Source organism: Perca fluviatilis, chromosome 4, assembly GCF_010015445.1.
Source record: "Perca fluviatilis chromosome 4, GENO_Pfluv_1.0, whole genome shotgun sequence".
Taxonomy (NCBI): Eukaryota; Metazoa; Chordata; class Actinopteri; order Perciformes; family Percidae; genus Perca; species Perca fluviatilis.
Window position 1 is genome coordinate 3,670,690 of NC_053115.1, and position 26,644 is coordinate 3,697,333.

At 42.2% G+C, this 26,644-nt stretch overlaps 1 protein-coding gene across 2 annotated transcripts; it reads right to left on the reverse strand.

Moving 5' to 3' along the window:
- On the reverse strand, positions 1-24,019 carry cldn19 (claudin 19). 2 transcript variants are annotated; one of them, XM_039798355.1, is made up of 5 exons: positions 23,157-24,017; positions 9,327-9,491; positions 8,876-8,960; positions 6,882-7,028; positions 1-1,007 (listed from the first exon to the last, which is right to left on the reverse strand). In XM_039798355.1, exons 1-5 carry the CDS (start codon positions 23,377-23,379, stop codon positions 959-961), a joined length of 669 nt encoding a protein of 222 aa, XP_039654289.1. In that variant the 5' UTR covers positions 23,380-24,017; the 3' UTR covers positions 1-958. The 2 variants fall into 2 exon arrangements, with proteins under 2 accessions (XP_039654289.1, XP_039654291.1); XM_039798357.1 differs by lacking the exon at positions 1-1,007 and adding an exon at positions 1,448-1,542 and having other exon boundaries at positions 23,157-24,019.
- Positions 24,020-26,644: the final 2,625 nt, after the last annotated feature.

The window sequence follows — 26,644 nt, forward strand, 5'->3', positions numbered from 1 at the left end:
TCCATTTTTATGTCTCTGTTTACTTTATTCTAAAAGAAACAGACAGGGGTATACTGTAAATGAGATGGTACACAACACTGAGGAGGTAAATATTAGAGAAAGGAATGGCATGGTAAATAAATGCAGACATCAGAGGGGCATTTGAACACTCAGCAAAACTGGCGTTCCTTAGTAGGCTACAGGAGACAACACACAGCACAGTACATCCTTTAAAGTCAATAACACAATGACTCTGTCATTCATACAAAATCATATTGGCACTTGAAACAAAATGGTGAATGTACTGGGTATATCCTCAATCCAGGCTACTTGGAAACAGGCACACAGCTTATTACAGACAGTGGCAGAAGGCACAATGCTGAAGATCTATCGTATGTATGTCTTTGTTGTTTTTACAAGTGGTACTGTAGAGTAGCTTCACATTCATTTTCAGAAATCCAACAATAGAAAATAAGGCACACATAACTGCTGGCAGAGGAACTACATGTACGGACACACATCCCTCAGATGGGATGGGACACTAGAAAGAATCCATGAAGTCAAAAATATGCATGTGCACAAACACGTGTTATAAGGCACTGTAGTAAAACATTATATATGTAGTAAAAAAAAAAAAAAAAGGCAAAAAAAGAATAAAGTAGGTGGTATATACACCCGGGCATTTTAACATGTTATAGAAAACATACCCTGAATGTCTCTCCCAAAGTCAACAAAACAGACAAGACATGGATGTCATCTTTCTCAATCCCTCTGAAGCAACTTCTTCATAAAACCTTCGAAAAAAACCATTTATTTTACTTCAACAGAGACTCTAATTTATGTTGCTGAAATATGCTTGAAAGGTTGCTGTTCATAAATTCTTTCTTTAATGCTGTCTGTTTGTTTTGAGTTCCTCAGTGAGAGAGTTTTGTCTGTTGACTGATTCTAAACCATGGTAAGGCCAGAAGACTCTCCCAATCTACAAGTACTGCTCCCTTTTCTCTGGTGGGGTACTTTTAACATTTGGTCTGCAATTCAAAAGGGAAAAAAAAAGACACAGTCAAAGTTCAGTCACAGCGCACAAAATAAACCCAAAAGACACATTTACAAAAACACCCAGAGGTCATAGGATAGAAGTGAAATCATAAATCAGCGCAACATAACCACAAAGGGTTTTCAACTCATTGTTAACTTTCGGCCAGTAATGGGACAGAGGAGGGTGTGGGAGGTGGAGCAGAGGGTCGACAGGCTGAAATGGAGGAGGACGCCTCATTTCTTAAATAGAAGGTCTGATCACATATCCTTTAAGAGTCCATATTTACAGAAAAGGCTCAGAAGGTATAGGGGAAAAATGGGAAAAGACAATGCATCTTGGTTCCAATTCAAACTGATAAGGTGCAGATGTACTGAAGAAAACAGATATTCTACTACAAGAGGTCCAACTCTAGGGTCTAAGAGATAAGCGGCAAGAGGAAAGACAGTGGTTGGACAGGTCGGACAGTCCTCGATAAAAAGGCGGGGGCTGATCAGTCAGGGAAACTAGTTTCACTCAACAACTCTGCCCTGAATTAGAGGAGAGAAGAAGAAGACAGTCAGAGAAGAACAGGATTAGAAGACAGAAGGGGAAATAAAAGACACATCAAGACCTCTCAGATTCTCACAACAGCTGTGATGTGTTAGAAAGAAAGCTTGATTGTTAAGATGTGAGCAAAAAAGATAGAAAGTCAGTGAGTATGTGTACATGCACATTAATATATCACTATTATTATCCCGAATATGACAATATTCCGAATTTGATACGGGTCATGTAAACAGCATATTCCGTTTGGATATGACGAATAAGGCCTTTTCTGATTAAGATGTGGAATATGCCGGTATTATTTAGGTTTTAGAAGCATTCTTTGGACATGTATACAGCACATTCGGAATATGCGTCTCAATCTGGGGTTTCACCGCAATTTGTGACAGTTTACGGCCTCATGCCTGTTTACGGCTAACGGTCAGCTCTGTGCGTTGCTGTGGTTGTTGTACACAAACCAACCAGCCAACAGTTTGCAAGGCTGCGGTAGAGATGCATTCCCCAAAAATAAGTCCACATTTCTGGTCAGAAGGAGCAACACAGCTACTTTTAAATATTATGAAAGGCACAAACATCTCAACACCAATGTTTTTCAAGAAGGTGGTCGAAGGAACGAAAGAGGGAGGCTGTGTTCGCACGGTCGAACGGTGCCATGTCATTTCTCCGACGCTCCATTGTTCCGAACTCTCAATAACCCGAAAAATTCCCTTTGGTCCTACAGCCCACTAGTCCGACCCTCTGCTCTGACATCCCATTGTTCCGACCACGTAGGCTTTTGTGAATCACCTCCCATAATCTAAAATCTGAATCAAAAATAATAAGAAAAATTACTTTTCTCAAGCTTACTAACACATTTATAACTTTAAAAAACTGAAATAATAATGTAGGCTAAGTTCAAAGTCCAATAGGGTAAAGTTAGTTTTGGGTTGGATATATATATTTCCATGAGCCTGTGATAATAATGAATAGGAATGGGGCATATCCCTGCAATACCCGATGTGAAATGATCAGTGAGAAGACGCCTCACCTTGGCTGTTTCAAACTGGAAACTTCAGGATTCCCGACATGTTAAACAAGGCAAAAATCCTAAAGAAATATTATAAATAATTGTCCCTAACCCTATATGGTCGGAACAATGGGATGTCGGAGAAGAGGGTTTATTTTTCCGAAAACAAAGGGACGTCGGACTAGTGGGCTGTAGGACCAAAGGGAATTTTTGGGGTTATTGAGAGGTCAGAACAATGGCGCGTCGTTTATTTTTCACGGCTGCATGTAAACGTGAATATTAGTGGAATGTTCTCTTTCATTAGCCATGTACACAGCTTAGTTCGGAATAGGGGCAGGAACCGGAATAATACGTGTATGTAAACATAGTCCGTAAGAAGGAGCATGGCAGCTGATGCTACATGTCAGCTCGCCAGTAATCTACAGTTTAAAGAGATTACATATTGCAAATAAATATTAAGAATTATGGACTAAGTGATGAACATTAAGTCATGTTTATCTGGTTGTAGTCTGCTTAAGTTAGCTGCTTGTTCATCAGCTTTATTTTTAAGGAATAGTTTGATATTTTGGGAAATACACTTGCTGGCTTTCTTGCTGAGAGTTAGATGTGAAGATCATGAGAGTGGCATCGATCTTCTCATCGAACTTCAGGCAATAAAAAAAGCAAATAAACTTACTTCCAAAAATGTCAAATAATGTATATTTTCTTTTCTTTGGACATAGCTTTACAGGTAGTTATTTATCAGACTTGTTGTTGAGCAATCCCTATTCAAAGCACAGCTGCTAATGACAGACCAGTGACACCTCACATCCCCCTTTTATTTAAAGGGCGCAAGGAATTCCCTATAGACCTACAACCCCCCCAACCTGACAATAACAGAGCACGCCACAAACAAGTGTCTACCAAGAAGAGAAGGCCATATGATTGGGAAATGGGGGGACTGGGAGCAATTCTGAGAAAGGTTAATGGCTTTATTATCTGGAACAGTGATGGACCAGCGCTTTTAGAAACACAAATGAAGACAAATTGATGTGGGAGCATCAAGAGGGAACTCAAGAGCCAATTTATCCGACTGTTGACTTTTACAGGCTCTAACGTGGGGCACATTTTCAATATGCTGCAGATATCTATTGTAATTCATCCTAGTGGAGTAGTTTAGTGGTTTGCTAAACACCCATAGTTCTACTGCATCAAAGTTAAATAGACATTGTTTATATTATTTACAATTGTTTAAAGCTTCATGCTAGCTAAAAGTCCATTGTAAAGTAATAATGCTAGTGTCTCATAGCTTATGATCCCCAGTGAGATTATACCTGTGTGAGAAGTACATGCATTAGTTAAGATCTTAGACATTGGTTATACAGGAAATTATGAGATGGAGTGTATGAATCTGAAATGATGATTAGGAAATGGAGGATGGTGATAGGTGATCGATCAGAGCCTCCACTTTCTCTTAGGCTACATCTACACTATTACGTTTTCATTTTAAAGAAGCGTTTTGAGACAGAAACAATCTCTGTCCACACGAGAGTTGTAGCTCCAGTTGCAGAACTAATCTCTGTCCACATTAACACGTCTGACATCGCATATCACATGACCACTGGGCATGTGTGCGTGTCGGTGTAAACAGGAAGCTGATTGTCTGACGTTACTCTGTGGTTGAAAATCATGGATGTATACATTGGAAATACAGGAAATACTTTTGGAGAAAGAACAACAATGGAGAAAAGTAAGAGCAGGGATGTATTAGCTTGGGCCGACGACGAGGTGGAACTGTTAATGAAAGGTCTGTAAGCTACCTAACCGAACGTGCATCGTCGTTTCTAAATGTTTCCGTTTGTGTCCGTCCAGACTACAAAGCAACCCCGGAGTTTTCAAACCAAAACGGGGGCAGCAGTGTTGAAATGTCTCCGTTTTAGGGGCTCGGAAACGCTGGAGAAGTGTGGACGCGAGGCGTAAACGTAGCAAAAGTTATTCGCTTTTTAAACCAAAACATAGTAGTGTAGATGTAGCCTTAGTGGAGAGTAACATGGTGATATGATCATTGACAGCAGACACTTTTTTACTAACAATTCACTTCCACTCCTGCAGTTCAGATTGTGTCTTCATGCGCAGCCCTCATCAAGCGACTGTTGTGTTAAACAGGACTGCTGATAAGAAGTAGCTTCCTTTAAAGTGAGGACGTCCCACAGCTGTTACAAAATGGCTGTCCGAGGCCTTAATTACACAGGACAATGGACACACCTGCTTCTTTATTGTCATTTTTGTTCGTTAAATCACACGTAAGCTGTCTTCATCAGGCCGTCGACTGAGAGCATGCATTTTTGAACCCAGGATGACTTTACAGTCAATTAAAAACTACACTTTGTGGTGGATATTTTGTATGCGGATTCCTGTGTTATTTTGATTCAGGGAGGGGGGACTTAGACCTCTGTATTTCTGAACTGCTGGCTATGGCCCTGGTCTCCGTGACAAACATAATTTGTTTTGGAATGGGCTCATCAAGCACAATTAGGCAGTTCATAGATAGGCGAAGTCGCTCCCCATGCGGTGGACCACCATGGGACCTTTTTTCAGAAGAAGTATGTACGGCAGGGAATGGGGCGAGAGACTAATGATTTTTTTTATTCTGTTTGAATTGAGCCATGAATTACACTATGTTTGTCAATTTAAAAGATAATTTAGATGTTACTTGTAAAACTGTTAAAAAAGAAGACTTTGAAAATGCGTAATTAGAAGAACTACACACTTTAAAGTCGCAAAGGTGACGTCTAGCTGAAGCCACGATGTCTGTGTGTTTCGCACCGTTATATAAAGTTACTACGAGCAACAGATCATGCTTGTTTTTCTCTTCTCGGCTGATAAAACTTTGTTGGATAAAACACGTTAGGTAAGATAACGTTACATGTGTTGTGGAACAGAGCTAAGCTAGCTAGCTAGGGAGCAAGCCGAGCATCGAGCAAGCGGACGTACCTTGTGGGAGACGCGATATGTAGTTCACTGAGCAGTTTCACACAAAACTAAGTTGTACTACAACAAACCTACAGCAAACTGTGACTTTCTTGACTTGCAAAAAATATCTTTTAAACTGACAAACACTATATGTGTAATTCATGACTCAATTCAAACAGGTTAAAAAAATAATTAGTCTCTCCCCATCCCATTCACTACTGTACATATTTTTTCCGAAATAAGTTCACATGAGGTCCACCAGAAGGGGAGGGACTTCGCCTCTCTATTTTATCTTGCACATTTTATGTGCTTCTTTTAGCTCCGAGTTAGGTACTGTTAACCAGTGCCGGCACTTCAGATTTTTGTCCACATGAGTGGACTTCTTATTGCGTACCGCCTCCTCCTGTGTTGAATAGGTACAAACACCTGCGTAACCGCGTCTCTGTATAAACACATAGTTTGCTTAACGATGAGAAAACGGCGCTGAAAAAGTCCTTGTTAACATGGACATGCTCGCTGTTAACCTGCTGCTGTGCTTACAGTTTGAGCAGGAGACATCCGTGTCCTCTGTGATCCGGCCTAACTGACCTGTTTTTTTCTGGATCAGATTGTACAAGCCAACCTCTGTTTCTCCCACAACAGCACGGTAACCTTTCCAAGCTTTTGTACAGTGAATTTTGGGGCTCTATCCTGACACAACATAACTGCACCAGTGGAGTGTGAATACACAAAACAATATGGAGGCAAAACACAGGCGCAGCTCCAATCAGGAAGCATAGGGCATGCCAAAAGAAGTTCAGCAAGTTTTGCTCTACCGTTAGGTCTAGCTCCGTGTCCGTTCTCTCTGCGTATCTGCTGTGATACACCTTACATTTTGTCTTTCCATGTTGTCATTTCTTTCCCTTTTTCTTTTTATATTTCTATTAGTGGATGACTCAGTGAGTAGTTGTGATTTTTGAGGGTCAGATTTCAAGCAGCTGCTAATTTCCAATAGCTTTGAGAGGTTTCCATTCATAATGGCTAACTTTTTGATCAATATCTATATAAGTAAACTGGATGACTGACATGAAATGTGGGTTGTCTAATTTATTAAAGTTTGTAGTATTTTTAGCCAATAAAATACATCCTACAGGTGGATGTGCTTGTGTGTAGTACTGTATGAGTAGCTGTGTGTGTGTGTGTGTGTGTGTGTGTGTGTGTGTGTGTGTGTGTGTGTGTGTGTGTGTGTGTGTGTGTGTGTGTGTATATGCCACATGATAGTCTTTCTGTTTTTGTTTTGGGTATAATTTGAGGAAAAAGGGGGGTGGATGTCCGATGCTCTCTGTTTGGGTGGCTGCTGGAAGGGGGGGTGGGGTTTACACGTACTCCCTGGCTGTGGAAGGCTGTGATTGGCGGTAATATTGCTGCCCTCGCACGTCTTCTTTAGAGCAGGAGCAGCACAGCAAGGAACCGCCCAGAACCGTCAGACTGGCCGCCGCCCAGCCCACAAACAGGGCCGAGCCGAACTCATACCTGTGCAAGAGAGAGGGGAAAAGGTTGGACAGAGGACAGGTATACAGTATGGCTGTGACTGACTCACTGCCTCACTCACACAGTATAGAAGAAATATTAATTTAAAGAATATTGTGTCTAAATTAGTAGTTTTACTCAAAACCCCACTTTTCTGAGTCTGGAAATTACCTTCATGACCCATGTGAGAGTATGATACGTCCTGTCTGTCTCGAGATCTTGACACACGCCTTTGTATTTCCTTATTATTTTGTATTTACTCATTTTTAGTAGGCCCATCTCTAAAGGGAGAGCAAATGCAAATCCCTTTGCAACGGGAAACAGCAATCTACAAGCTAGCAAGCTACACGCCAAAAATGGCAGCTTTTGAAGAACATTTGGATCGTGTAATAATCCTGCTTGGTTCTTTCGGTGAATGATTGTAAAGATTTACAAAGACTACGTTTCTTTACTGCATTTCCTCTCTAACTGGGACGTTTTGGGGCCAATTGGTGGGATTGCTGTAGACGAAGTACACATGGAGATACACAGGTAAGAGCCAATGAGGTTTAACCATGTATCAGCTAATTTAAATAGCTCACGTTACTGTATTGTGTGATCAGTTAGCTTCATTTAATATTGTATGTGGCATTTTCTTTTGCGGGGTGCAAATGTTCCACCAAAACAAGTTCCTTCCCGAGACTATTTTGCAGAGCCGCCGTCGCTGCGTCTGCAGCTTAGAGCCGCCCAAGACTTTTGGATTATGTAAAGAAACTAGCAACATTTGCCTGATGCTTCAAAACAGTCCCATTGGTTTGTGGAGATCTGCTATGAGTCGTTGAGTTTGCCGTTACGGGCGCAGCCATCCTGGTTGCGGATGTGACGATTTTAGGGAGGAGTGAGGGAGCAGTCCTTACACTCTACGTTACGTAGTGGCAATCACATCATAGCCAACCGCTTTATTGTCGATTTTAAAATTAACGAGACCATAATTTAAAAAATTAACATCATTCTGTGTTGCAGAAGACTTCAAACTAGCGAAATCAATCCAACCAGCTATTAGGCTAACTGAAATAAAACCATGCCAATCTCTAGGTATGGTGAAGGGTATGTGATGATGTGGGGGTATGGTGAAGGGTATGTGATGATGTGGGGGGGGTATTTTAATTTGAAAGGCCAAGGGAACTTTATCAGGATGCATAGTATCCTGGATCCATGAAATAACTGGCCTTTAAAAATAAACATCTGCCTGCCTCTATGGGAATTTAACATAGGGGTGTACTGACTTATGCCCCCTGTATTTTAAGGAAGAACATTTATTTATTTAGGATACATTATTCATTCACAAAGAAAATTGGTGTCCTTAAAGGTTGGAGTTTTCCTCATTTTTTTTATTAAGGCATTAGGATCAATGATTTTTTATTCCTCATTTTAGTCAACCTTAGCATGGGTATGTAAACTTATGAGCACAACTTTAAAGTGCACGATTCTTCTGCATCGAGTACTTTTACTTTTAACCCTTGTGTTGTCTTCCCGTCAACCTTGAAAAAAACTATGTTTTTGACGCGTTTCTTTTGCTTTTTCTAACGTCTTAAATTGTAAAAATTTTCTAATACACATTTTCAGCGCTTATTTCTACGTCCCACATTTTATGATATAAAACAAAAATTGAAAACCGGTCAATTTGACCCGAAGTCAACACAACACTATTACTTAATAGTACATTTTCCTGATGATACTTACATACTTTTACTTAAGTAACAGTTTCAATGCTTTACTTGTAACAGAGTATTATATAATATTTTGGTATTAGTACATGTACTTAAGTAAAGGCTCTGAATACTTCTTTCACCACTGATTATTTTACACACCTGGCGTTGGGTGGTGTATTTGGGTTGAAGAACTGATAGGACACCTGAGTGGCATACCAGGACACAGACACCAGTGTACATAGACCTGTGGAGGGAGAAAAGATTAACATGAGAGCATCAGTTCTCTGGATCAGTTTCTGTAAGCCGTGCAAGCATTCAGTGTAGCTACAACAACAACAATAAAACACACAAATGAATTGGAGAATCTTTTCTAATTTTCTCCCCTGGGCTTGCGGTTTATGTCTGAGGTCAGCGACTAATGCCTCGAAAATGACCACTTCCCGTTTACAGCAGGGACTCTAATTACAGAGAGAAGATCCCCGGTGTGAGATATAAAGCTAGAAAAATACCAAAAACACTCTTCCTTAATGCGCTGGCTGCGGGAGATAGTGCAGTATATTATTGGTTTCAAACTAACCAAAGCGTTTACAGAACACAGCAGAAATCCCACCTGCGAGCAGGAACAGAGCTCCTCCGGTGACAGCGATGCGGGTTTTGCTGACTGGGTTGTTATCTCCCACCTTAGTGCACTTCATGCCCACCACGCTGACGATGATGCCGATAAAGCCCAGCAGTACTGACACTACCATAAGGGCCCGACATGTCTGGATGTGGACTAGATAAAGGAAAGGAAAGGAGATGGCAGGGATTGCAGAGTGGAGCACAGAATGGTGAGTGGTGATACAACAGAAGATATGGAAGAAAGGGAAGGAGAAAGAGGGGAGAGAAGAAAGTGGTGAGGAGATGAGAAACAAATAGAGTCTTTTAATCTGTCACTTGGAATAAAACGCACATTTTTGGACATTAAAGTGATGGTTATAAGGGAATGAAGCAACACACGCCATGCAGGATTGATGGGAGACCGCATGCATTTCTGACAGAAAGCTCATTAGGGAGTCCACCACTGTTAATTCCATATTTTCATTTCCAGAGGTGACTTTCTTGGCCAAGATCTGGGACCATAGAAATAAAATGGATAGAAAGGCCATTGAACTGTTTGCTGGGGTCATTTGTTTAGTACAAAAAAACTGTCTCCCATTGCCAGACTCTCCTCCACAGCGCTGCGAAGGAAGGTCTGGCTAGTCCACACAGCATTCCAGGATGGGAGAAAAACGTGCTCTGAAATTGGCATTTCTTTAAACCAATCACAATCGTCTTGGGCGGCGCTAAGCATCTTCGGCTGCAAAATAGCCTCGGGAAGGAACTTGTTTTGGTGGAACTTGTGTACGTTCAAAAGTTGTTTTAGTCGAAAACTCAGATTGGACAGATAGTCTAGCTGGCTGTCTGGATTTACCCTGCAGAGATCTGAGGAGCAGTTAACCATAGTCCTCACAAATCCACCGGAGTTTAAAAATCCAAAAAACGGAAGGTACCGGACATCCGGCCGAAATGAGTGAAGTCCGGCGAAATTTCCAGCAGCAACGGAGCAATCCCGGAAGTGGAACGTCGTGGCTATTAAAAGTCTGATTAATTCAGCTTCAGATACCAGCCGTACGGTGCTCCCAGGCTCTGGAACTCCCTGCCCTCACACATGTGACAGCCTGACACAACGTAACTACATTTAAATCCCACCCCAAAAGACCATAGTCCTCAGAAATCGACCCGAGTTTGGAACGCCAACACAAAGAAAGCGGAAGGTGACGGACATCCGGCCGAAATGAGGGACATCCGGCGGAATTTCAGAAATGAAACATCAATATAGACTAGTACAAAACAGAATAGCGATTGTTGTTAATTGTCATTGTGGGGCCGTACAGTGTGTCACAGCTAGCTGGAAGGAGAAGGAGGGACAGTTAGACGCAGCGGGACTGGGTCAGCAGACCGTTAGACCCAGCCCACTGTTCGACTCATTCTCTGTAACCAATGCAGCCCAAAAGCACGACAGAACCAGCCAGCCAGCCAGCCAGCCAGCCAGCCAGCAGACGACTTGTTAGTTGGCTAACTTTAGCTTTCTAACTCCGCCGTGCCCCCACGCCGCATTGGTCACAAAAAACGAGCCGAACAAAGCTGTCAATCATCTGGCAAAAGCAATGCGCTGTGTGGATGAAGCATTAAGTTGTTAAATTTGACTCATTTAGCGGCTGGCTCTCTGCCTCATATTGTTCCTACTCCACTGTTTGTTTGTCCGTTACTGTAAAACCACATGGTACACATGAGAATGGCCGCCTCTCTGACCGTTCTGCTACGTTGATTTGAATGAGAATGGCCTTTCTATCCATTTTATTTCTATGTCTCGAACCATAAATGATCCTGCAAATCTTCTCCAGATAATTCCAGTGTGGTTTTTGCCTTCTCAAAAATCTAATGTGCCGCCCACACAGGCCTCAGCACACATAACTTAGTGGGAGGAACATAGTTACACGTATTTACACACACACGCACACACATACATATGTACAAATGCACAATATCTGCGCACACGTAATGACTGTAGGTGGAATAGACACAGATGAAACCCACAACTCTCTCTCACACACAGAACAGCTGTAGGAGGGCCTGCTTTACATGTTGCACACAGTGGGATTAGTGTGGCTTTGTCACAAAGCGAGATTGTTTTCACGGGGCTGTCGCCACAGCGATCAGGCATTGCTGCCTCAAACACAAACGTGTTTGAAGTGATGCTAAGCGCTTGATGATAATGTCAAAATACTGATGGAGCGTGTCTCTTTTACAAACAGCGAGGGGATTGTTGAAATCCCAGCAGCGGTAGAAAACATGCAAAGTTCAATATCCTGATTCTGATAACCGACAAAGCTGACAAATATGGTATTTAAAGTAAACGAAAGAGAGCCTTTCATACATGTTTACCAGACAAGGTCACAGGCGTAAGCGTCAAATAACAATGACTTGGAAGTGTAAGCCAATGTTTATACATCATAGGAGAAAAGCCAACAATCAAATTAAACCAAAGTCTCCAAAATCCCTTAACAGACTTAAGCAGAAAAAAGGTACACTTAATACAGGGCTTTCAACTGTGTTTAATGTTCTTAAAGTGGTGCCTGTACTGTTTAAAGCGCTTTGAGTAGTCGTTAAAGGTCCAGTGTGTAACGTGCCCGTTCACCAACTTGTCCTTTTTCGTGAATATTTACCTCCACCATCAATTCCAAGTATTCCTTTTGGCTTGAAATTTTACATTTGCGTTTGCATGAACTGGGGTAGACGCACTGGTGTAGTCTAATGTATTGTAGTGGGTATACTGTACTCGGGGCGAGAATTGGACTTTGAGGGGTGGGGTCTGGGTGTCCTCCCCCAGGGAAATTTTGAGCGTCAAAAACTTAATTTCCTGCCTTTTGATAGACTTTTATGCACCAATTCACAGCTGAAATACCTTTTTTATTTAGCCTATGCAAAAAAAAAAAAACACATGACATTTCAAAATATGTCAAAAATATGATGAGAAGTATGTTGTTGCGTGTCATTGCGCATTTTTAAGTGGGCATATGGAAATCCTGGAGCTTTCTTAGAGAGTATACTGAGTATACCTGCGTATCACGTAGACTACACCACTGGCTAGACGCTCCATATTCATGCTCCATCTTGAAATACGTTAGCCGGTAAGGGACATACAGGACATACTGCTCCACCTTTTGTGTGTGTGTGTGTGTGTGTGTGTGTGTGTGTGTGTGTGTGTGTGTGTGTGTGTGTGTGTGTGTGTGTGTGTGTGTGTGTGTAAGGGACATACAGGACATACTGCTCCACCTTTCGTGTTTTCTCTGTCACATGATAAACTCCCAGCTGCTGCTAATGATGCTAACGGGTATCGTAGCTTCCCGACCCTGGCTAGTTTGAAGAAGGAAACATGGAGGACCACACGTAATCTTCTTCTTCGCCCAGAAAAAGAAAAAGGATACTGAAAAGAGCAAGAGACCGGCTTTTTGAAGCGTGAAGGCTACCGTAGCTGTAATACGTACTTTGAACTGTGTGGTGCGAGAGAGTTGATTGTGATATATGATCTCAACGCTAGATGGGAGAAATTCCCACACATTGGACCTTTAAGACTAGAAAAGCGCTGTATTTATATTTTAAATGCAGTCCAGTTACGTTTAGAAGAGTAGAATAAAATAGTATTGACTAGTCTGAAAATGTTTCCAGTGGCTTTCACTCACACAGCATGGTCTTCAAAGCTTCGAAACAATCGGACCTGTAGTTGAGATCGTTATGTCAAATTACTGTTTCCAATGCCAAGAATGAAATTCCGTGCTTAGCTAGAATATAAAAGAATGTGACTCTATAGATATATGAAAAGAAAATCACTTCAAAAAGAGCTGTGGAGCAACAGCCTGAACAGGAACCTGAAGTCATCATTTCTCATTTGTGACAGAAATACACACACCATCATTCATGGTGCAGCAGTGAAGTAGCATTTCAGAAGCCGATCTGAAGGGACTTATGATGGGGGGACAATCTTTGAAGTCTGATTTATGGCTCGGGAGCTTCTTTTGATGGAGTCTCTGAATAGTCTTCAACAGAGAGAGGTTTGATTTCCTTTTCTTTCATCCAGTCTGAGCATTCCTCTTTATTTTTCGGAGGGAGTGTGGGCCGATGCTCTGACCGGTTTAAGTTGATGGCAAACCAAAAGGGAGTTTGAGGGCCTTTGGGGTAAAGGAAAGGCTACAAGAAAGAAAGAAAGAAAGAAGGGAGGGAGGGCTCGCTCACCCACTAGGCCCTCTCTCTCCAGTGCCAAGGTTGGCAGTGCCAGCCACGAGCATCCAATAAATATGTGTGCTTGCTGATGTGTGTGTAGGCACTGTAAGGTCCCATTGTGAGGTCACTTGTGAATGTGTCGTACGCTTAGAAATAAAAGGGATAGAAAGGCCATGGCTGGCCAGGCTTACAACAGCCATGTTAGCTAAGGCTGGCTGTAATGTTAGAGATAAGGGTACATTGCTTACATCAGCAGGGATTTACGGACATTTCAAAAGCATCACACATATCCCAACAACAGAACGGATGGGAGACACTTATACAGTCCTTTATTGTTGGTGTCAATCAAGGTAGACTAAGGAGGTCCGTGTGTAGTGTGGCCTAGTCTTGCATTGCCAAACAATCCTCCACAGCGCTGTGGAGGAAGGCCTGGCTACTCCACACAACCACACAACAGTCCACCAATCCTGGATGTTGTGGATATAGACTAAAGCAGCATGAAAGCACCACAGAACCAGCCAGCCAGCCAGCGGACGCCTTGTTAGTTGGCTAACTCACATAAAATACACATAAAAACAGCTGCCGCTCGGACCATTCAGAAAGATAGATGGCGTTTTTATCCATTTTATTATCTACTGTCGTAGGTAATATCTGTTTAGCCTGGCTCCGCCCTCCTACGTACTTCCGCTTAATTTTCATTTTCCTTCAGTACTCCGTCTGGGTTCGCGGTATATTCTTGGGTTTTCTCCGGCCAAATATTTGGCGGTCCAATCAGCGAAGAGAGGGAGTGGCTGAGAACGATGACGTTGAGGTTCTGTAACCTTCGGTTACCTCCTCCCCACAGGAACAGTTTGATTTTCCAGCTCGCTCCGTTAGTGGTGAAGGAGTTGGCTAAGGCTAATGCTAGCGATGCTAAGCCGACGTCACGACCAAACGTTAGCGATTGGTTATGGCAGATCCAGAGTGGCTCTGGGCAGATCCAATAGTTTTAAAGTTCAACAGAGTACACGCCTTCAAGGAAGTGAACACTTGTCAATGGAGAGTGGCCAGACTCTCTGTACATATGAAATGGACCAGAGTCCGGTAGGACCAGGCTAGAGTACCAGAGTCTGGTAGGACCAGGCTAGTTTACCAGAGTCTGGTATGACCAGGCTAGTGTACCAGAGTCTGGTAGGACCAGGCTTATGTACCAGAGTCTGGTAGGACCAGGCTAGTGTACCAGAGTCTGGTAGGACCAGGGTAATGTACCAGAGTCTGGTAGGACCAGGCTAGTGTACCAGAGTCTGGTAGGACCAGGGTAATGTACCAGAGTCTGTTAGGACCAGGCTAGTGTACCAGAGTTTGGTAGGACCAGGCTAGTGTACCAGAGTTTGGTAGGACCAGGCTAATGGACCAGAGTCTGGTAGGACCAGGCTAATGGATCAGAGTCTCATAGGACCAGGCTAATATCTGTTTGCCCATTCAACTATTTCAGCCCTTTTTCAATCCACATTTGGATTGTCCTACTTGATTGTATTAGCACACTTTATTTGGCAAACATCAGTTTAGGCTACTTACTGTAAATAAACAGGGTGGTATCACCGCGTGATTACTCTAACCAGCCAAGACTAATCTCTTTAAACAAGGAATGAGACGGACAAAAACAAAAGTTACAGCAAGAGTGGAATAGGTTGTGATTGTTCACTATGTGGGCTCAGACACATTACACTCACTCTTCTGGGCAGGAAGACATTCACTTGTTTATTTGAGAGAATATTTATTTATTTATGATGTTTATTTCACTTATTTATATTTATCTCTCTCATTTATGTCCTGGTTGGTGGAACCTTGAGTATTTGTATCAGATTTTAAGTACTTGTATCAGTTTTCAGTAGTAGTTTTTAGTTTTCAAAGTTGTGTGTGTCATAATGGATGTCATATTCTTGCTGCAAAACAAAATCTACCTACGGGAGCAAATAAAGTAACCTGAACCTGAACATCACACAATATGTTTGCCATTGTGGATCATTATTGTGGATTATTCACATTCATGATTGAATCTGAGCACCAACCCATCAAGAATACATTCCTATTGTAAAAGTATAAGACAGGTGATAGTCTATACGTTTGTTATTGTCAACAGATGCCAAGAATAGACCAAAACCAGCAATGTATGTATCAACTAACAAGAATTGGGTGTGATATATGGTCTTCCTCTGTGCCATAGAGCTCCATTGTTGCCCAAAAGCTATTAAAACGCATCAATGAGCCACCCTGTTGTACTGAGTGACATAATCCTTCTTACCATGACAACACACACTGTAATTTATTTTGACTCAATCCCACACACCGTCCCGCTACCACAAATGCACTATTTCCTCCTGTAACATTTGCTCTAAACTACATTTTAACAATTGCTGAGCCTTTTTTAAAGTATATATTTGTGATTTACGTCTTCATAGGACCCACTTTGCTGAGTGCCCCAGACATGTAGGCTAAGTGAAGTCAGAAAGTATTGCAAGTCGGACTAATACATTGTTGGTTTTGGTCTTTTTATGGGATTTGTTGACCATAAGAAACAAATACAGTAATAACACCAGCCGTATCATAGCCTGGGAAAACCCTGACGAACTTCCGGCAAATTTGAGATTTGCTCTGCAAGTCCAAGAGCCCATTCAAGCCCATTTCCAATTTTTCAAAATCGAGGCACCAATCACAACCATTGAGGCGGGCTTTACACAATGACAATAGCACAGCGACGTTGAAGCGTCACCTCCTTCATCGCTATGATTGGTTTTAGGACTATCCAATTGCGCCCAGAAGCATTTGAGCAGCGTCCATTGGTGACACCCCTTTGGAAATGAGCTGTGAATGAACCTTTCCCAGACCCACTCTCAGTTACAACTGAGAAGGGTCTGGTGTCAACCAGGCTAGCCATATCCCTTAATAAATGACAAATTGATGTGTGGATTGGTCAGTTGATTGTCCCCTGATTTGAGCTGATTTAGTTCTTGGGCAGCTGGTCCAAAATATCTAAAGTAGGGCCGTCAAAATGAACGAGATAATAACAAGTGAACACAAATAAGAAGAGTTAGGGCCACACCCTGTACGGCTTCAGAGGTTCAACCTAATCCTGAATCACAAATAACACACTTCATCTAAAGAGAGACTTCCCGTTCCAATATGTATACGGTTAGAAGATGGCTGTGTCTCATGTGACCTTGTTATTTGTACATGCTGTGACTATACAAATCACAACATGTAAATAGGAACATGTTGGCGTTATTTTGTCACTTATTGGGAGTAGTAGGCTAGATGGAGCCAGTTACCTCTAGGATCTGTGCTAAGCTAGGCTAGATGGAGCCGGTTACCTCCAGGATCTGTGGTAAGCTAGGCTAGATGGAGCCGGTTACCTCCAGGATCTATGCTAAGCTAGGCTAGCGGTGGGTGCGTCAGACAGAGTTACGACATGCAGGGAGATGAGAAGGGTATGTATGGACTTATATAACTCTGGGGGATACGGTGAATAAGCTAAAATCCCAATAAGTTGGCGTGTTCCTTTAAAATACACAGATTTAAGATCGTAGCCCTGCCGAGGGGAAAGTCACGCCACTAACCACCTGCGTGAAATAAATCTCTCCGTAGCGTCTCTCTTTGCCGTGCCTTGTGTGTAAACTCAGATGGATTGTGATTGGCTGTCAGTGTTTCTATCATTCATCAAATCACTCTGAAAGTGACCCCAACGATATCGTTCTCCACTGTCGTCGTCGTTATAGATGTGGTTTGGACTCCACCATCCACTTGAGTTAGAACGATTTTTAAAACTATAGATTTATAGTTATCGTTATGGTTATCGTTCTTGGTGTGGACGGCCCTTTACGCTAGTCCAAATTCCCCGTATTACGACTACAAATGAGACCAACATGCTACTTATATTGCAGCCAATCAGCATTTGTGTTATTGGCGTGAGTCTCTTTCGGATTGGACCACAGCAGGATTTTATTCTTTGGCCAAGGGGAAGTGCAAGTTTAACGATAATGAAAAGACTGAATTTAGGGCTTAGTTGATGTTGTAATAAAGGTCTTAAATGTCATTCATAACGATCTTAAAAAGTCTTAAATTTGACTTGGTGAAACCTGCAGACACTCTGGGACAATCATGTGATTCATCGCGATTAAATATTTGAATCGATTGACAGCCCTAAAAAAAATTTAGTGAGTCTTAGATTGCAGAGACAGTTTTACTAAGTGCAGTGTCCTCATCTAATGCATCTCAAACTGCATTTAGTAAGCAGAATTGCACTTTACCATGACTGTAGGCTACATTACAGAACAGGAGACAACAATGACAGCCAAGAAACACAGGTCGGACTCGAACCCTGGACCTCTGCGTCCAGGCATAAACCTCACAGTACATGTGCTCCTGCTCTACCACTGAGCCAACCCGGCCACGTTACTGTCTAATATGACAGATCGGCTCGGGCAGGTCAGTCATTGTGTCTTTAATGTCACGCTTAGTGTAGATGTGTCTGGTTCTGAAGAGCTGTCCTTTCAGCACCACACTAATAATCCTGTGTATCATCCTGATCGTCATCTCCTTTTTGAGCAAAATACTCAGTAAACCTGCAGCAGATCAAGGTTATTATAGCTTTTCATTTTCAATTAATTTTTATTTTATACCAGTTTTGAGTTTCGGATTTAATTTTAGTTTAGTTTAGATAGTTTTCAGAGTTTGATAGTTTAGTTTCAGTTCTTCAGAAAGATTTAGTTTTTATATATTTAGTTTTGGCTTTAGTTAGTTTTTGTTAGCGCCAGGTATTATGTCTCTAATGGCACTTACCCACTGCCACGACCTGACGTGACACACAAACACACAACGTCAAACGTGTGTTGTTTTTGATTCTCGGCATGTGGCCAACCGACAAACCACCACTCGTTTAACTATTTAAAAATGGCGGTTTGTTCAGGACACCCCCGTCTGTCTTTAGCAATGATGACGCAGTGATTAGTGACGATTCCCTCTGACCAATCAGTAGTCTGCAGGTTTTCACGTTACCTTTTGGTGTCACCTCAGCTCGCTTGGAACCTCGACGGAGGTGATACTTAAAGTACCTGTTGGCAGGGTACCAGGGACAACTTTTCATAATGGAAAACCAAAAATGGAAAAACACCATAAGTATGTAGCTACATATACATAAAGAAAAGATGGTTAGCCATGATGTTAAATCTTTCCAATGCGTCCAATGTGAAGTAATTACGGCGCGGCGCCCTCTAATGTCAAACTGTCTCCTTTTTCTCAGCAGTAAAATATTATCACTAACAAACAAAAACTGAGATGATTCACGTTCATTTAGATTTTTTTTTACTTTTATTAGTTGTTTTTTTAACCTGGCAATATAGTTTTTAGTTATTTTCAGTTTACAATTTTTTTTATTTATTTTCGTTTTAGTTTCAGTTTACTATAATATAACCTAACCTATAATACAACCTTGCACATAACGAGAATAATTAATAATAAAAATCATTTCCTTTACATAAAGATATTTGCACAACAAATTGATGCAGAAAAGGCAGAAATTGGTTCCCTGAAAAATCACCAGAATGCAGGAAATGAAGTGTTTGATGCTCAAACTTTCCTTGGGCAGGACGCCCAGACCCCCTCGTTATCTAAAAGAAAACACACAGCATTGTGTAAATTCTGCAGTGTAACGCTAACCGACGCTGGGACCACCTAAAACGTTTATCTGCACTAAGTAAGGAAGCATTACAAGGTAAGTGTAAGTGACGCTAGTGAAGCTAGCTAGCTAAAGTTATCAATCTTTTTCTGTACCAAAACTCTCCTGAAATCTCTTCACCCCTCACCCAAAGGGATTTAGTCAATACTAGCTATAAATATTAGCTGGATGTGTATACACTGTATGTTTCAGATGTTTGGTCTTGTCTCGGTCTCAACCCCTCAAAGTCTTGGTCTTGTCTCGGTCTCAACCCCTCAAAGTATTGGTCTTGTCTCGGTCTCAACCCCTCAACGTCTTGGTCTTGTCTCGGTCTCAACTCCTCAAAGTCTCGGTCTTGTCTCGGTCTCAACCCCTCAAAGTCTTGGTCTTGTTTTGGTCTCAACTCCTCAAAGTCTTGGTCTTGTCTTAGTCTCAACCCCTCAAAGTCTTGGTCTTGTTTTGGTCTCAACCCCTCAAAGTCTCGGTCTTGTCTCGGTCTTGTCTCGGTCTTGTCTCGGTCTCAACTCCTCAAAGTCTTGGTCTTGTCTCGGTCTCAACTCCTCAAAGTCTCGGTCTTGTCTCAGTCTCAACTCCTCAAAGTCTTGGTCTTGTCTCGGTCTCAACTCCTCAAAGTCTCGGTCTTGTCTCGGTCTCAACCCCTCAAAGTCTCGGTCTTGTCTCGGTCTCAACTCCTCAAAGTCTTGGTCTTGTCTCGGTCTCAACCCCTCAAAGCCTCGGTCTTGTCTCGGTCTCAACCCCTCAAAGTCTTGGTCTTGTCTCGGTCTCAATAAACTCTGGTCTTGGTAATGAGTAGGTCTCGGTTTAGGTGGTCTCTTGACTACAACACTGCCTTGCAGCAGATCCATCAGTTTCCACTACAGCTGCTCGGCCACATCAGCAGAGCACCACACAGTCTGGTAAACAATTTTTCCCTCCATCACATGCTGCTCCTGCTGCGGATGAAGCCAAGGAGCTGCTTCAGAATTAAAATCAGTGTTACTTTTGGATCAAATACGACGGCAGAGGGGTGTTTAAACAAGTTTCAGACCCGCTGTGCCTTCTCTGATCCCTGGACACATGATTGGAGGCTGATCTGCTCCATTTGATAATCTGTCTGGGGGAAACACCTGAGTAAACCTGTGATTGACCAAGAATGCTTGGTCATGACTTTTCCGTACTGTGTTCATTCAGAGGTACTTATATTTAACCTGAATAATCGCTGACTATGTTGATAATCGATTAATGGAAGAAAATGCTCTTTCATATCATATTAAACTTTAAATCTTTGGGTTTTGGACTGAGAAAACAAGACATTTAAAGACATCACCTTGGACTTTGAGAAACTGGGATGGACATTTTTCAGATGAGATTTCATGGACCCGTTGGAAACGATTAAAATAATCGGCAGTGAAATCAGTCGTTAGTTGCAGCCCTTAGTGTTTGTCTTGAGTCTGAATCTGTACTCACTGCGTGTGTTAATGGACAATGTGCGCGTGTGGGGAAGACAGAGAGCATTCTGGGAATATCTCTGGTGTTTGGCTCAACACTGGCCTTTTCTTCTCCTAACAGCCCCTATTCATCCGCAAGGACAATACGCTGTTCTTATTGCTGCAATGAACCAAAGGAGATGGGAGATCAGTTCGGGCACCCGGGCCGTCACACAGAACGCCACACAAAGTGTTTTGATTTTTTCACAAGGCCATAATGATACCAAGAAGTGCATTTGTAGACATGTGTTTCTTTAAAGCACAACGGGCCAAGCGTGGCCCCCAAACGTAAGAAACACATAAACTCCAAAGAAATGATGAAACTAAAACTCAATTGGTTGGTGATGCTAAACCTTAACTAGCATAACTTATTTGTATTTACTTTACTTATCATCTGCTGCTGTGATTTTAATCTTGCCAGCCCTGTGCTAGTAATATTGCTATCTACCTTAGTTACTTACTTACTCACTTACTTACTCACTTAATTACTTACTTACTTACTTACTTACTTAGGCACTTACTTAGCACTTGCTTACTTAATGAATTACTTATTTACTTACTTAGTTACTTACTTACTATCTTTAAGCTTACTTACTTACTTACTTACTTAGTTACTAGTGCTATGGACTTCTTGTGAGTCTGAAATAAAGATATATTATTATTATTATTATTATTATTATTATTACTTACTTACTTTATTAATTACTTACATACATACAAACATACTTACTTATTTAATTAATTAATTAATTACCTATGTATGTACTTACTTATTTACTAACTTACTTGCTTACATAGTTAGTTACTTACATACACTTACTTAATTACTTACTTACTTACTTAATTACTTAGTTACTAGTGCTATGGACTGCTTGTGAGTCTGACATAAAGATATATTATTATTATTATTACTTACTTTATTAATTACTTACATACATACATACATACTTACTTACTTAATTAATTAACTACGTACTTACTTATTTACTAACTTACTTGCTTACATAGTTACTTACACTTACTTAATTACTTACTTAGTTCTGACTGAGCCCCTGTAGTCTTTCATTAGAATCCCTAATAGGATGATTTAAGTAGATGGATGGATTCCCATAATCTGTGTGCCATTAATTATGAGTCACTAGGTCCTACTTACAGATCGGAGATGACAGGAGGCTCATATTCTGAGCTAATTTATGTCTGAACCCCACATTCCTGACCCCCACCCACTCCTCACACATTACGTTTCATGATGTTTTGGAGTTTTATTGCCCTTCATTAAAGATTTGAACAGATGCATTTTCCTTGAGATTTACAGCTTCTGATTTAATGTGTCCCAGGCAGCGAGGGCTCGGGGACTTTGTCTGTCTTCCTACTGCTTTTGCTGCTGATTAATACGTGTGGCCAAATGAATCAGCCAGCTACAGTAACTGTTGTGATCTGTCATATAACACCATGGTTATTTCCCCAGGGGAAAGTTGGGAAGACAAACTGAAGGCGAAATATTTTTTAAATTTTTTTTTAATCTTTCTTTTGTCATGCTTGCTGATGAAAAGTAGCACAGAACATCCTTATAATTTCATTAAAGAAAATGAAATGAGAGCTGCCAAGAAAAAGAACAATCTGAGAATACAGTGTGAAGTATAGAGAGAGATTAAAAGAATTAGAGAAGCCTTTCTTGGTGATGCTTTAGGAGCAGATTATTGCCTTACTAGAATTTGAACTGTGCTTTTCCATCATCTGATTTTAAGTAAATATCACTTAATCAGCTACGCAGTGCGCCATCAACCCACTAAGATTGTTTGCATATTTTGTTAGTTATATCATGTTTCAAATATGACAAGTATCTTCCTTCCCACTTCCATCACTCTACTGAATAAGTGGGCCACTCACCCCTGTCTCTACACATTACATACTACTCATTCCAATATGCATCTTGCACACTACTTTGCACTATTACAATTTTTTTTTTTATTATTTTTTGGGCTTTTTCCGCCTTTAATGGACAGGACAGATGGGTGAGAAAGGGGAAAGAGAGGGGGAAGACATGCAGGAAATGGTCACAGGTTGGACTCGAACACTGGACCTCTGCATCGAGGCATAAGCCTCTCACTATATGTGCGCCTGCTCTACCCACTGAACTAACCCGGCCACATTGCACAATTAGGTTTGCACTTTACATCCAACTCCATGTGTACTTGTCTTGATATTATGTCTTATTTGTACATTTGTATTTTTGTATATTATGTTGATATGTGCCTATATTTATATTTTTGTCTACAGTATGTTACTACATGTCTATTTGTTGAATGCAGAGTTAACACCTACCAAAGTCAAATTCCTTGTGTATGTAAGTATAATTGGCCAATAAATCTGATTCTGAAACAGTTTGGAAGGGGGAGATCAGAGGCACTACAAGTTAGTCAGGTTTTGCAGAGTCAAATTCAAACATCGTACTCACTGTCCAGCGAGAGCATGGAGTCGAAGATCTTGCACTGCACCTGTCCCGTACTCTGCGAGGCGCAGCTCATCCACAGCCCCTCGTACAGACCCACGGCCGTGATGATGGCATCGCCGGCGTACGACGACTGCTTCCACTGGGGCAAAGCGGTGGTGGAGATGATGCCGATCCAGCCGCCCAACGCCAGGAAATAACCCAACAACTGGAGACCTGAGTTGGCCATCCTGATCTAGCTCTGTCCCTCTACTTGTGTCTGCTCTCGCTCTTTCACTCCCTGTGTCACTTGCGGCAGCTTTTTGTGCTGGGTGACTCTGGTGTTGTCGCCCTTTCCTTTGAGCGGTCCGTGTGGACACACCTGTAGCAATCCTGTTACTTTTGTTTCACTTTTCTCTATCTGGTCCCCCTGAGCATCTCCTTCTGCCTCTGTGCTTCAACTCTCATCGGCAGAACTTGCCTCTTTCTCCTTGTCTCTAACTCTTTCTTTTTTCTTTTTTTTTTTCTTGAGCTCTCCCCGTCCTCTGGGTTTCAGCCCGTCAGTTGGAGACGATGAGTTGATGTCTCCCCTCAGGTCTGTCCTATCTGATTCCTGGATCTCTCTGGGGCTCTGTCGAAGTGTAAAGATAGCCTTTCTGGTGGTCAGTGGTTCAGTTCATCAAGCATCGTCGCTGGGCTGCCTCACTCTCTGCATGGCTTCTTCCAATCCTCTCTCTCTCTCTCTCTCTCTCTCTCTCTCTCTCTCTCTCTTTCTCTCTCTCTCTCTCTCTCTCTCTCTGTTTCTGCTTGCTTACGTTCCCCCCACTACGATCTCTCCATCTGCTCCAGGCTCAAGTGGCTCAACGAGGGGTAGCAGGGAAAAAAAAGTCAAAGGAAAAAGAGAACACAAAAAGTCCTTAACAGGCTGACCACAGAGGGATGGGGTAAAGGGCAAGTCTCTGTGTTGTAGGCACGCCTACTGGGAGGGGAGAGGGGCAGGCTGGTGGGGGAAAACAAGAAAACAGAGAGGGAAAGAGAAAGATGTAACTCAGGAGGGAAAACAGCCCAGGTAAAGTCATGATGACAAGTTAATTTATAAAGAAGTAGTCATACATTTTAATCTGTAATCTTAGGCTACATCCAAACCAATACATGTTTGTTTTTTTCCAAAAAAGCTATATATTGCATGTCTCATATAGCTTTCTCCTATACAGTTTGAACATCTGACGAAAATCTTTTAAACTGACCTTTGTCGATCTGAAATGAAGACAGATTCAGCAACTGCACGGCCTATTTCTCGCTTAAAATGTTTTCAGAAACACATTACGGTGAACTATTTTCGTAAAATACGAGATCGATATGAGGCGCCATTATTGTGGTTTGGAAATTCGGGAGAAGCCAGACCCACGTGACACGTCATTTCCAGTTTTCATTTTCTGGGCGACAATACAGACTAGCACCGCCTGCTGTTATGGAGACGTATTACGTCTCGCGCACGCGCAGAACGTACGCTCAAGTCGGCGTCTCTTTGGTGTTCTGAGGCACTTTTTTGACCTCGGGGAGACTGATCAGTCCGACTGGCTTTTCTGCCGACGGTTGGCCGTCGGGTTGGTGTGTCAGAGCCTTTAGACTATTCAATCTAACCGTTGAACAAAACGTCAACATGCTGTTCTACCTAGGTCTGGGATGCATTGATCCTTTAAAGGTTGGCCGCCCCCGCTGGAGGTGTGAAGGAGGTGGTGGTAAAGTGCAACCAACACACGTAAATCAGCATCTAAACAATGCCTGGCTGAAAAGGACGTGTCACATCCAGACAGGCTCTCTGGAAATTATGGGCCGCCGAGGCAAGCCTTCCCCAATCACCACGGCAACCATGACATATGCAGAGAGAGAAAGAGAGCGAGAGAGAGTTCAACCAACTGTACATCCTTGCGAGCTGCAAACGCAGACACACTCCAGTCTTTTTGTGTCTTCAGAGAGTGCGGTATCCTGTTTTCCCACAGTTCTTCAACTCATTTCATTATCTTCAATTCACTTCAGACTAACTCTGTAATTCTATTCTGCCAATTAGACTGTCCACACACTCGCTCTCAGAGACATGGCCGTTTTCTCACATCTGTAAGACATGTCTCACCCCGACCCTGCACACACACACACACACACACACACACACACACACACACACACACACACAGGTTTGTGGCACTATCTTTGTGGGGACCCGTCATTGACATAATGCATTCCCTAGCCCCTTACCCTAACCTTAACCATCACAACTAAATGCCTAACCTTAACCCTTACCCTAACCTTAACCCTCACCACAACCATAACCTAATTCTATCTTTAATCCTAAAACCAAGTCTTAACCCTCAAATAGTCCTTAAACTTGGGGGGTCCAGCATTTTGGCCCTGCAAAGCTGTCGGGACCCCACAAGTATACTGGACTCCTGGTTTTTGGACCCCATGAATATAGTTAAACAAGCCCGCCCACACACACACACACACACACACACACACACGCACACACACACACAGCCTGTCTACACAACAACCATGTTCTTACATATACTCTCAAGATTGGTTTCAACAGACTTTGGATGTAAAAAAAAAAAAGCATTCCTCACCTATGAATAAAAACCAGAAATATAAAGCCACACAAATGGTGGTGTAATTATTCTGCTTTAATGAGCTTCAACGTCTGTTGTCCACTTGTGGTTTTTTCTCACTTGATTCCTTGTATTTTCTTTTTGCCCTTTTGTTTCTTTTCTAACCTCTCCAACCGATTGAACCTTGAACTTGATCTACCATAACTTCACAAAAACACCACATGTGAACATGCATGTGATGCCCTTATCCGGCACTAGACCCACACACACACACACACACACACACACACACTGACATAATAACACACATATATGGATAGATAAAGCCATACATGGTGGTCTACACATGATTCAATCCAACCCTGGTTTATTAGCCTTTCTCATAAAGGCTATTCTTCAGGTTTGCATATTCAGAGTGTATGTACTGTATGTGTGGCCGTTACAGTTGTGCGTTCAGGTTTACGGTGTTTAATGAGGGGGCTTGACATGTGGGGTGAGTTGTCGTCAGCACACAGAGGTCAGCTGAGCCCGAGAGCCGAGAAGAGATGAAAGAAAAGGCAAAACAAGTGCTCAGGTCCAGCGTAGTGGGTGGAGCCGTGGGGGCTTTCTGATTTTTAAAACATAACAACACGCTGCCGTTGGTGGGGTTATGGCGGTACAAGCCCAAGTGTGAAACTCAGGGGCGAGTCCAGGATTTTTTAAGTGGGGTGGCACAGGGGGGCCACTTTGCAATAAGTGTATAACATTTAACAGCAACTCTTTCCTGGAGTGTCCCTATTACTCTGAATAATCCAGTCGATACTGCCTAGGGTGACCAGACGTCCCGAAAAATTCGGGACAGTCCCGAAATCCCGAATCCTGGCCTAATTGTCCCGAAAATTAGAGAAAAGTCTCAAGAGCAGACTTTGG

Bases quoted from the DNA above. Each gene is read 5' to 3' on its own strand.
- cldn19 (XM_039798355.1), bottom strand. From the start codon at position 23,379: ATGGCCAACTCAGGTCTCCAGTTGTTGGGTTATTTCCTGGCGTTGGGC. The intron at 8,961-9,326 runs GTGGGATTTCTG...CTCCCTCCACAG, and splicing joins AGCTCTGTTCCTGCTCGCAG to GTCTATGTACACTGGTGTCT. The intron at 7,029-8,875 runs GTGTGTAAAATA...TCTCTTGCACAG, and splicing joins AATACACCACCCAACGCCAG to GTATGAGTTCGGCTCGGCCC.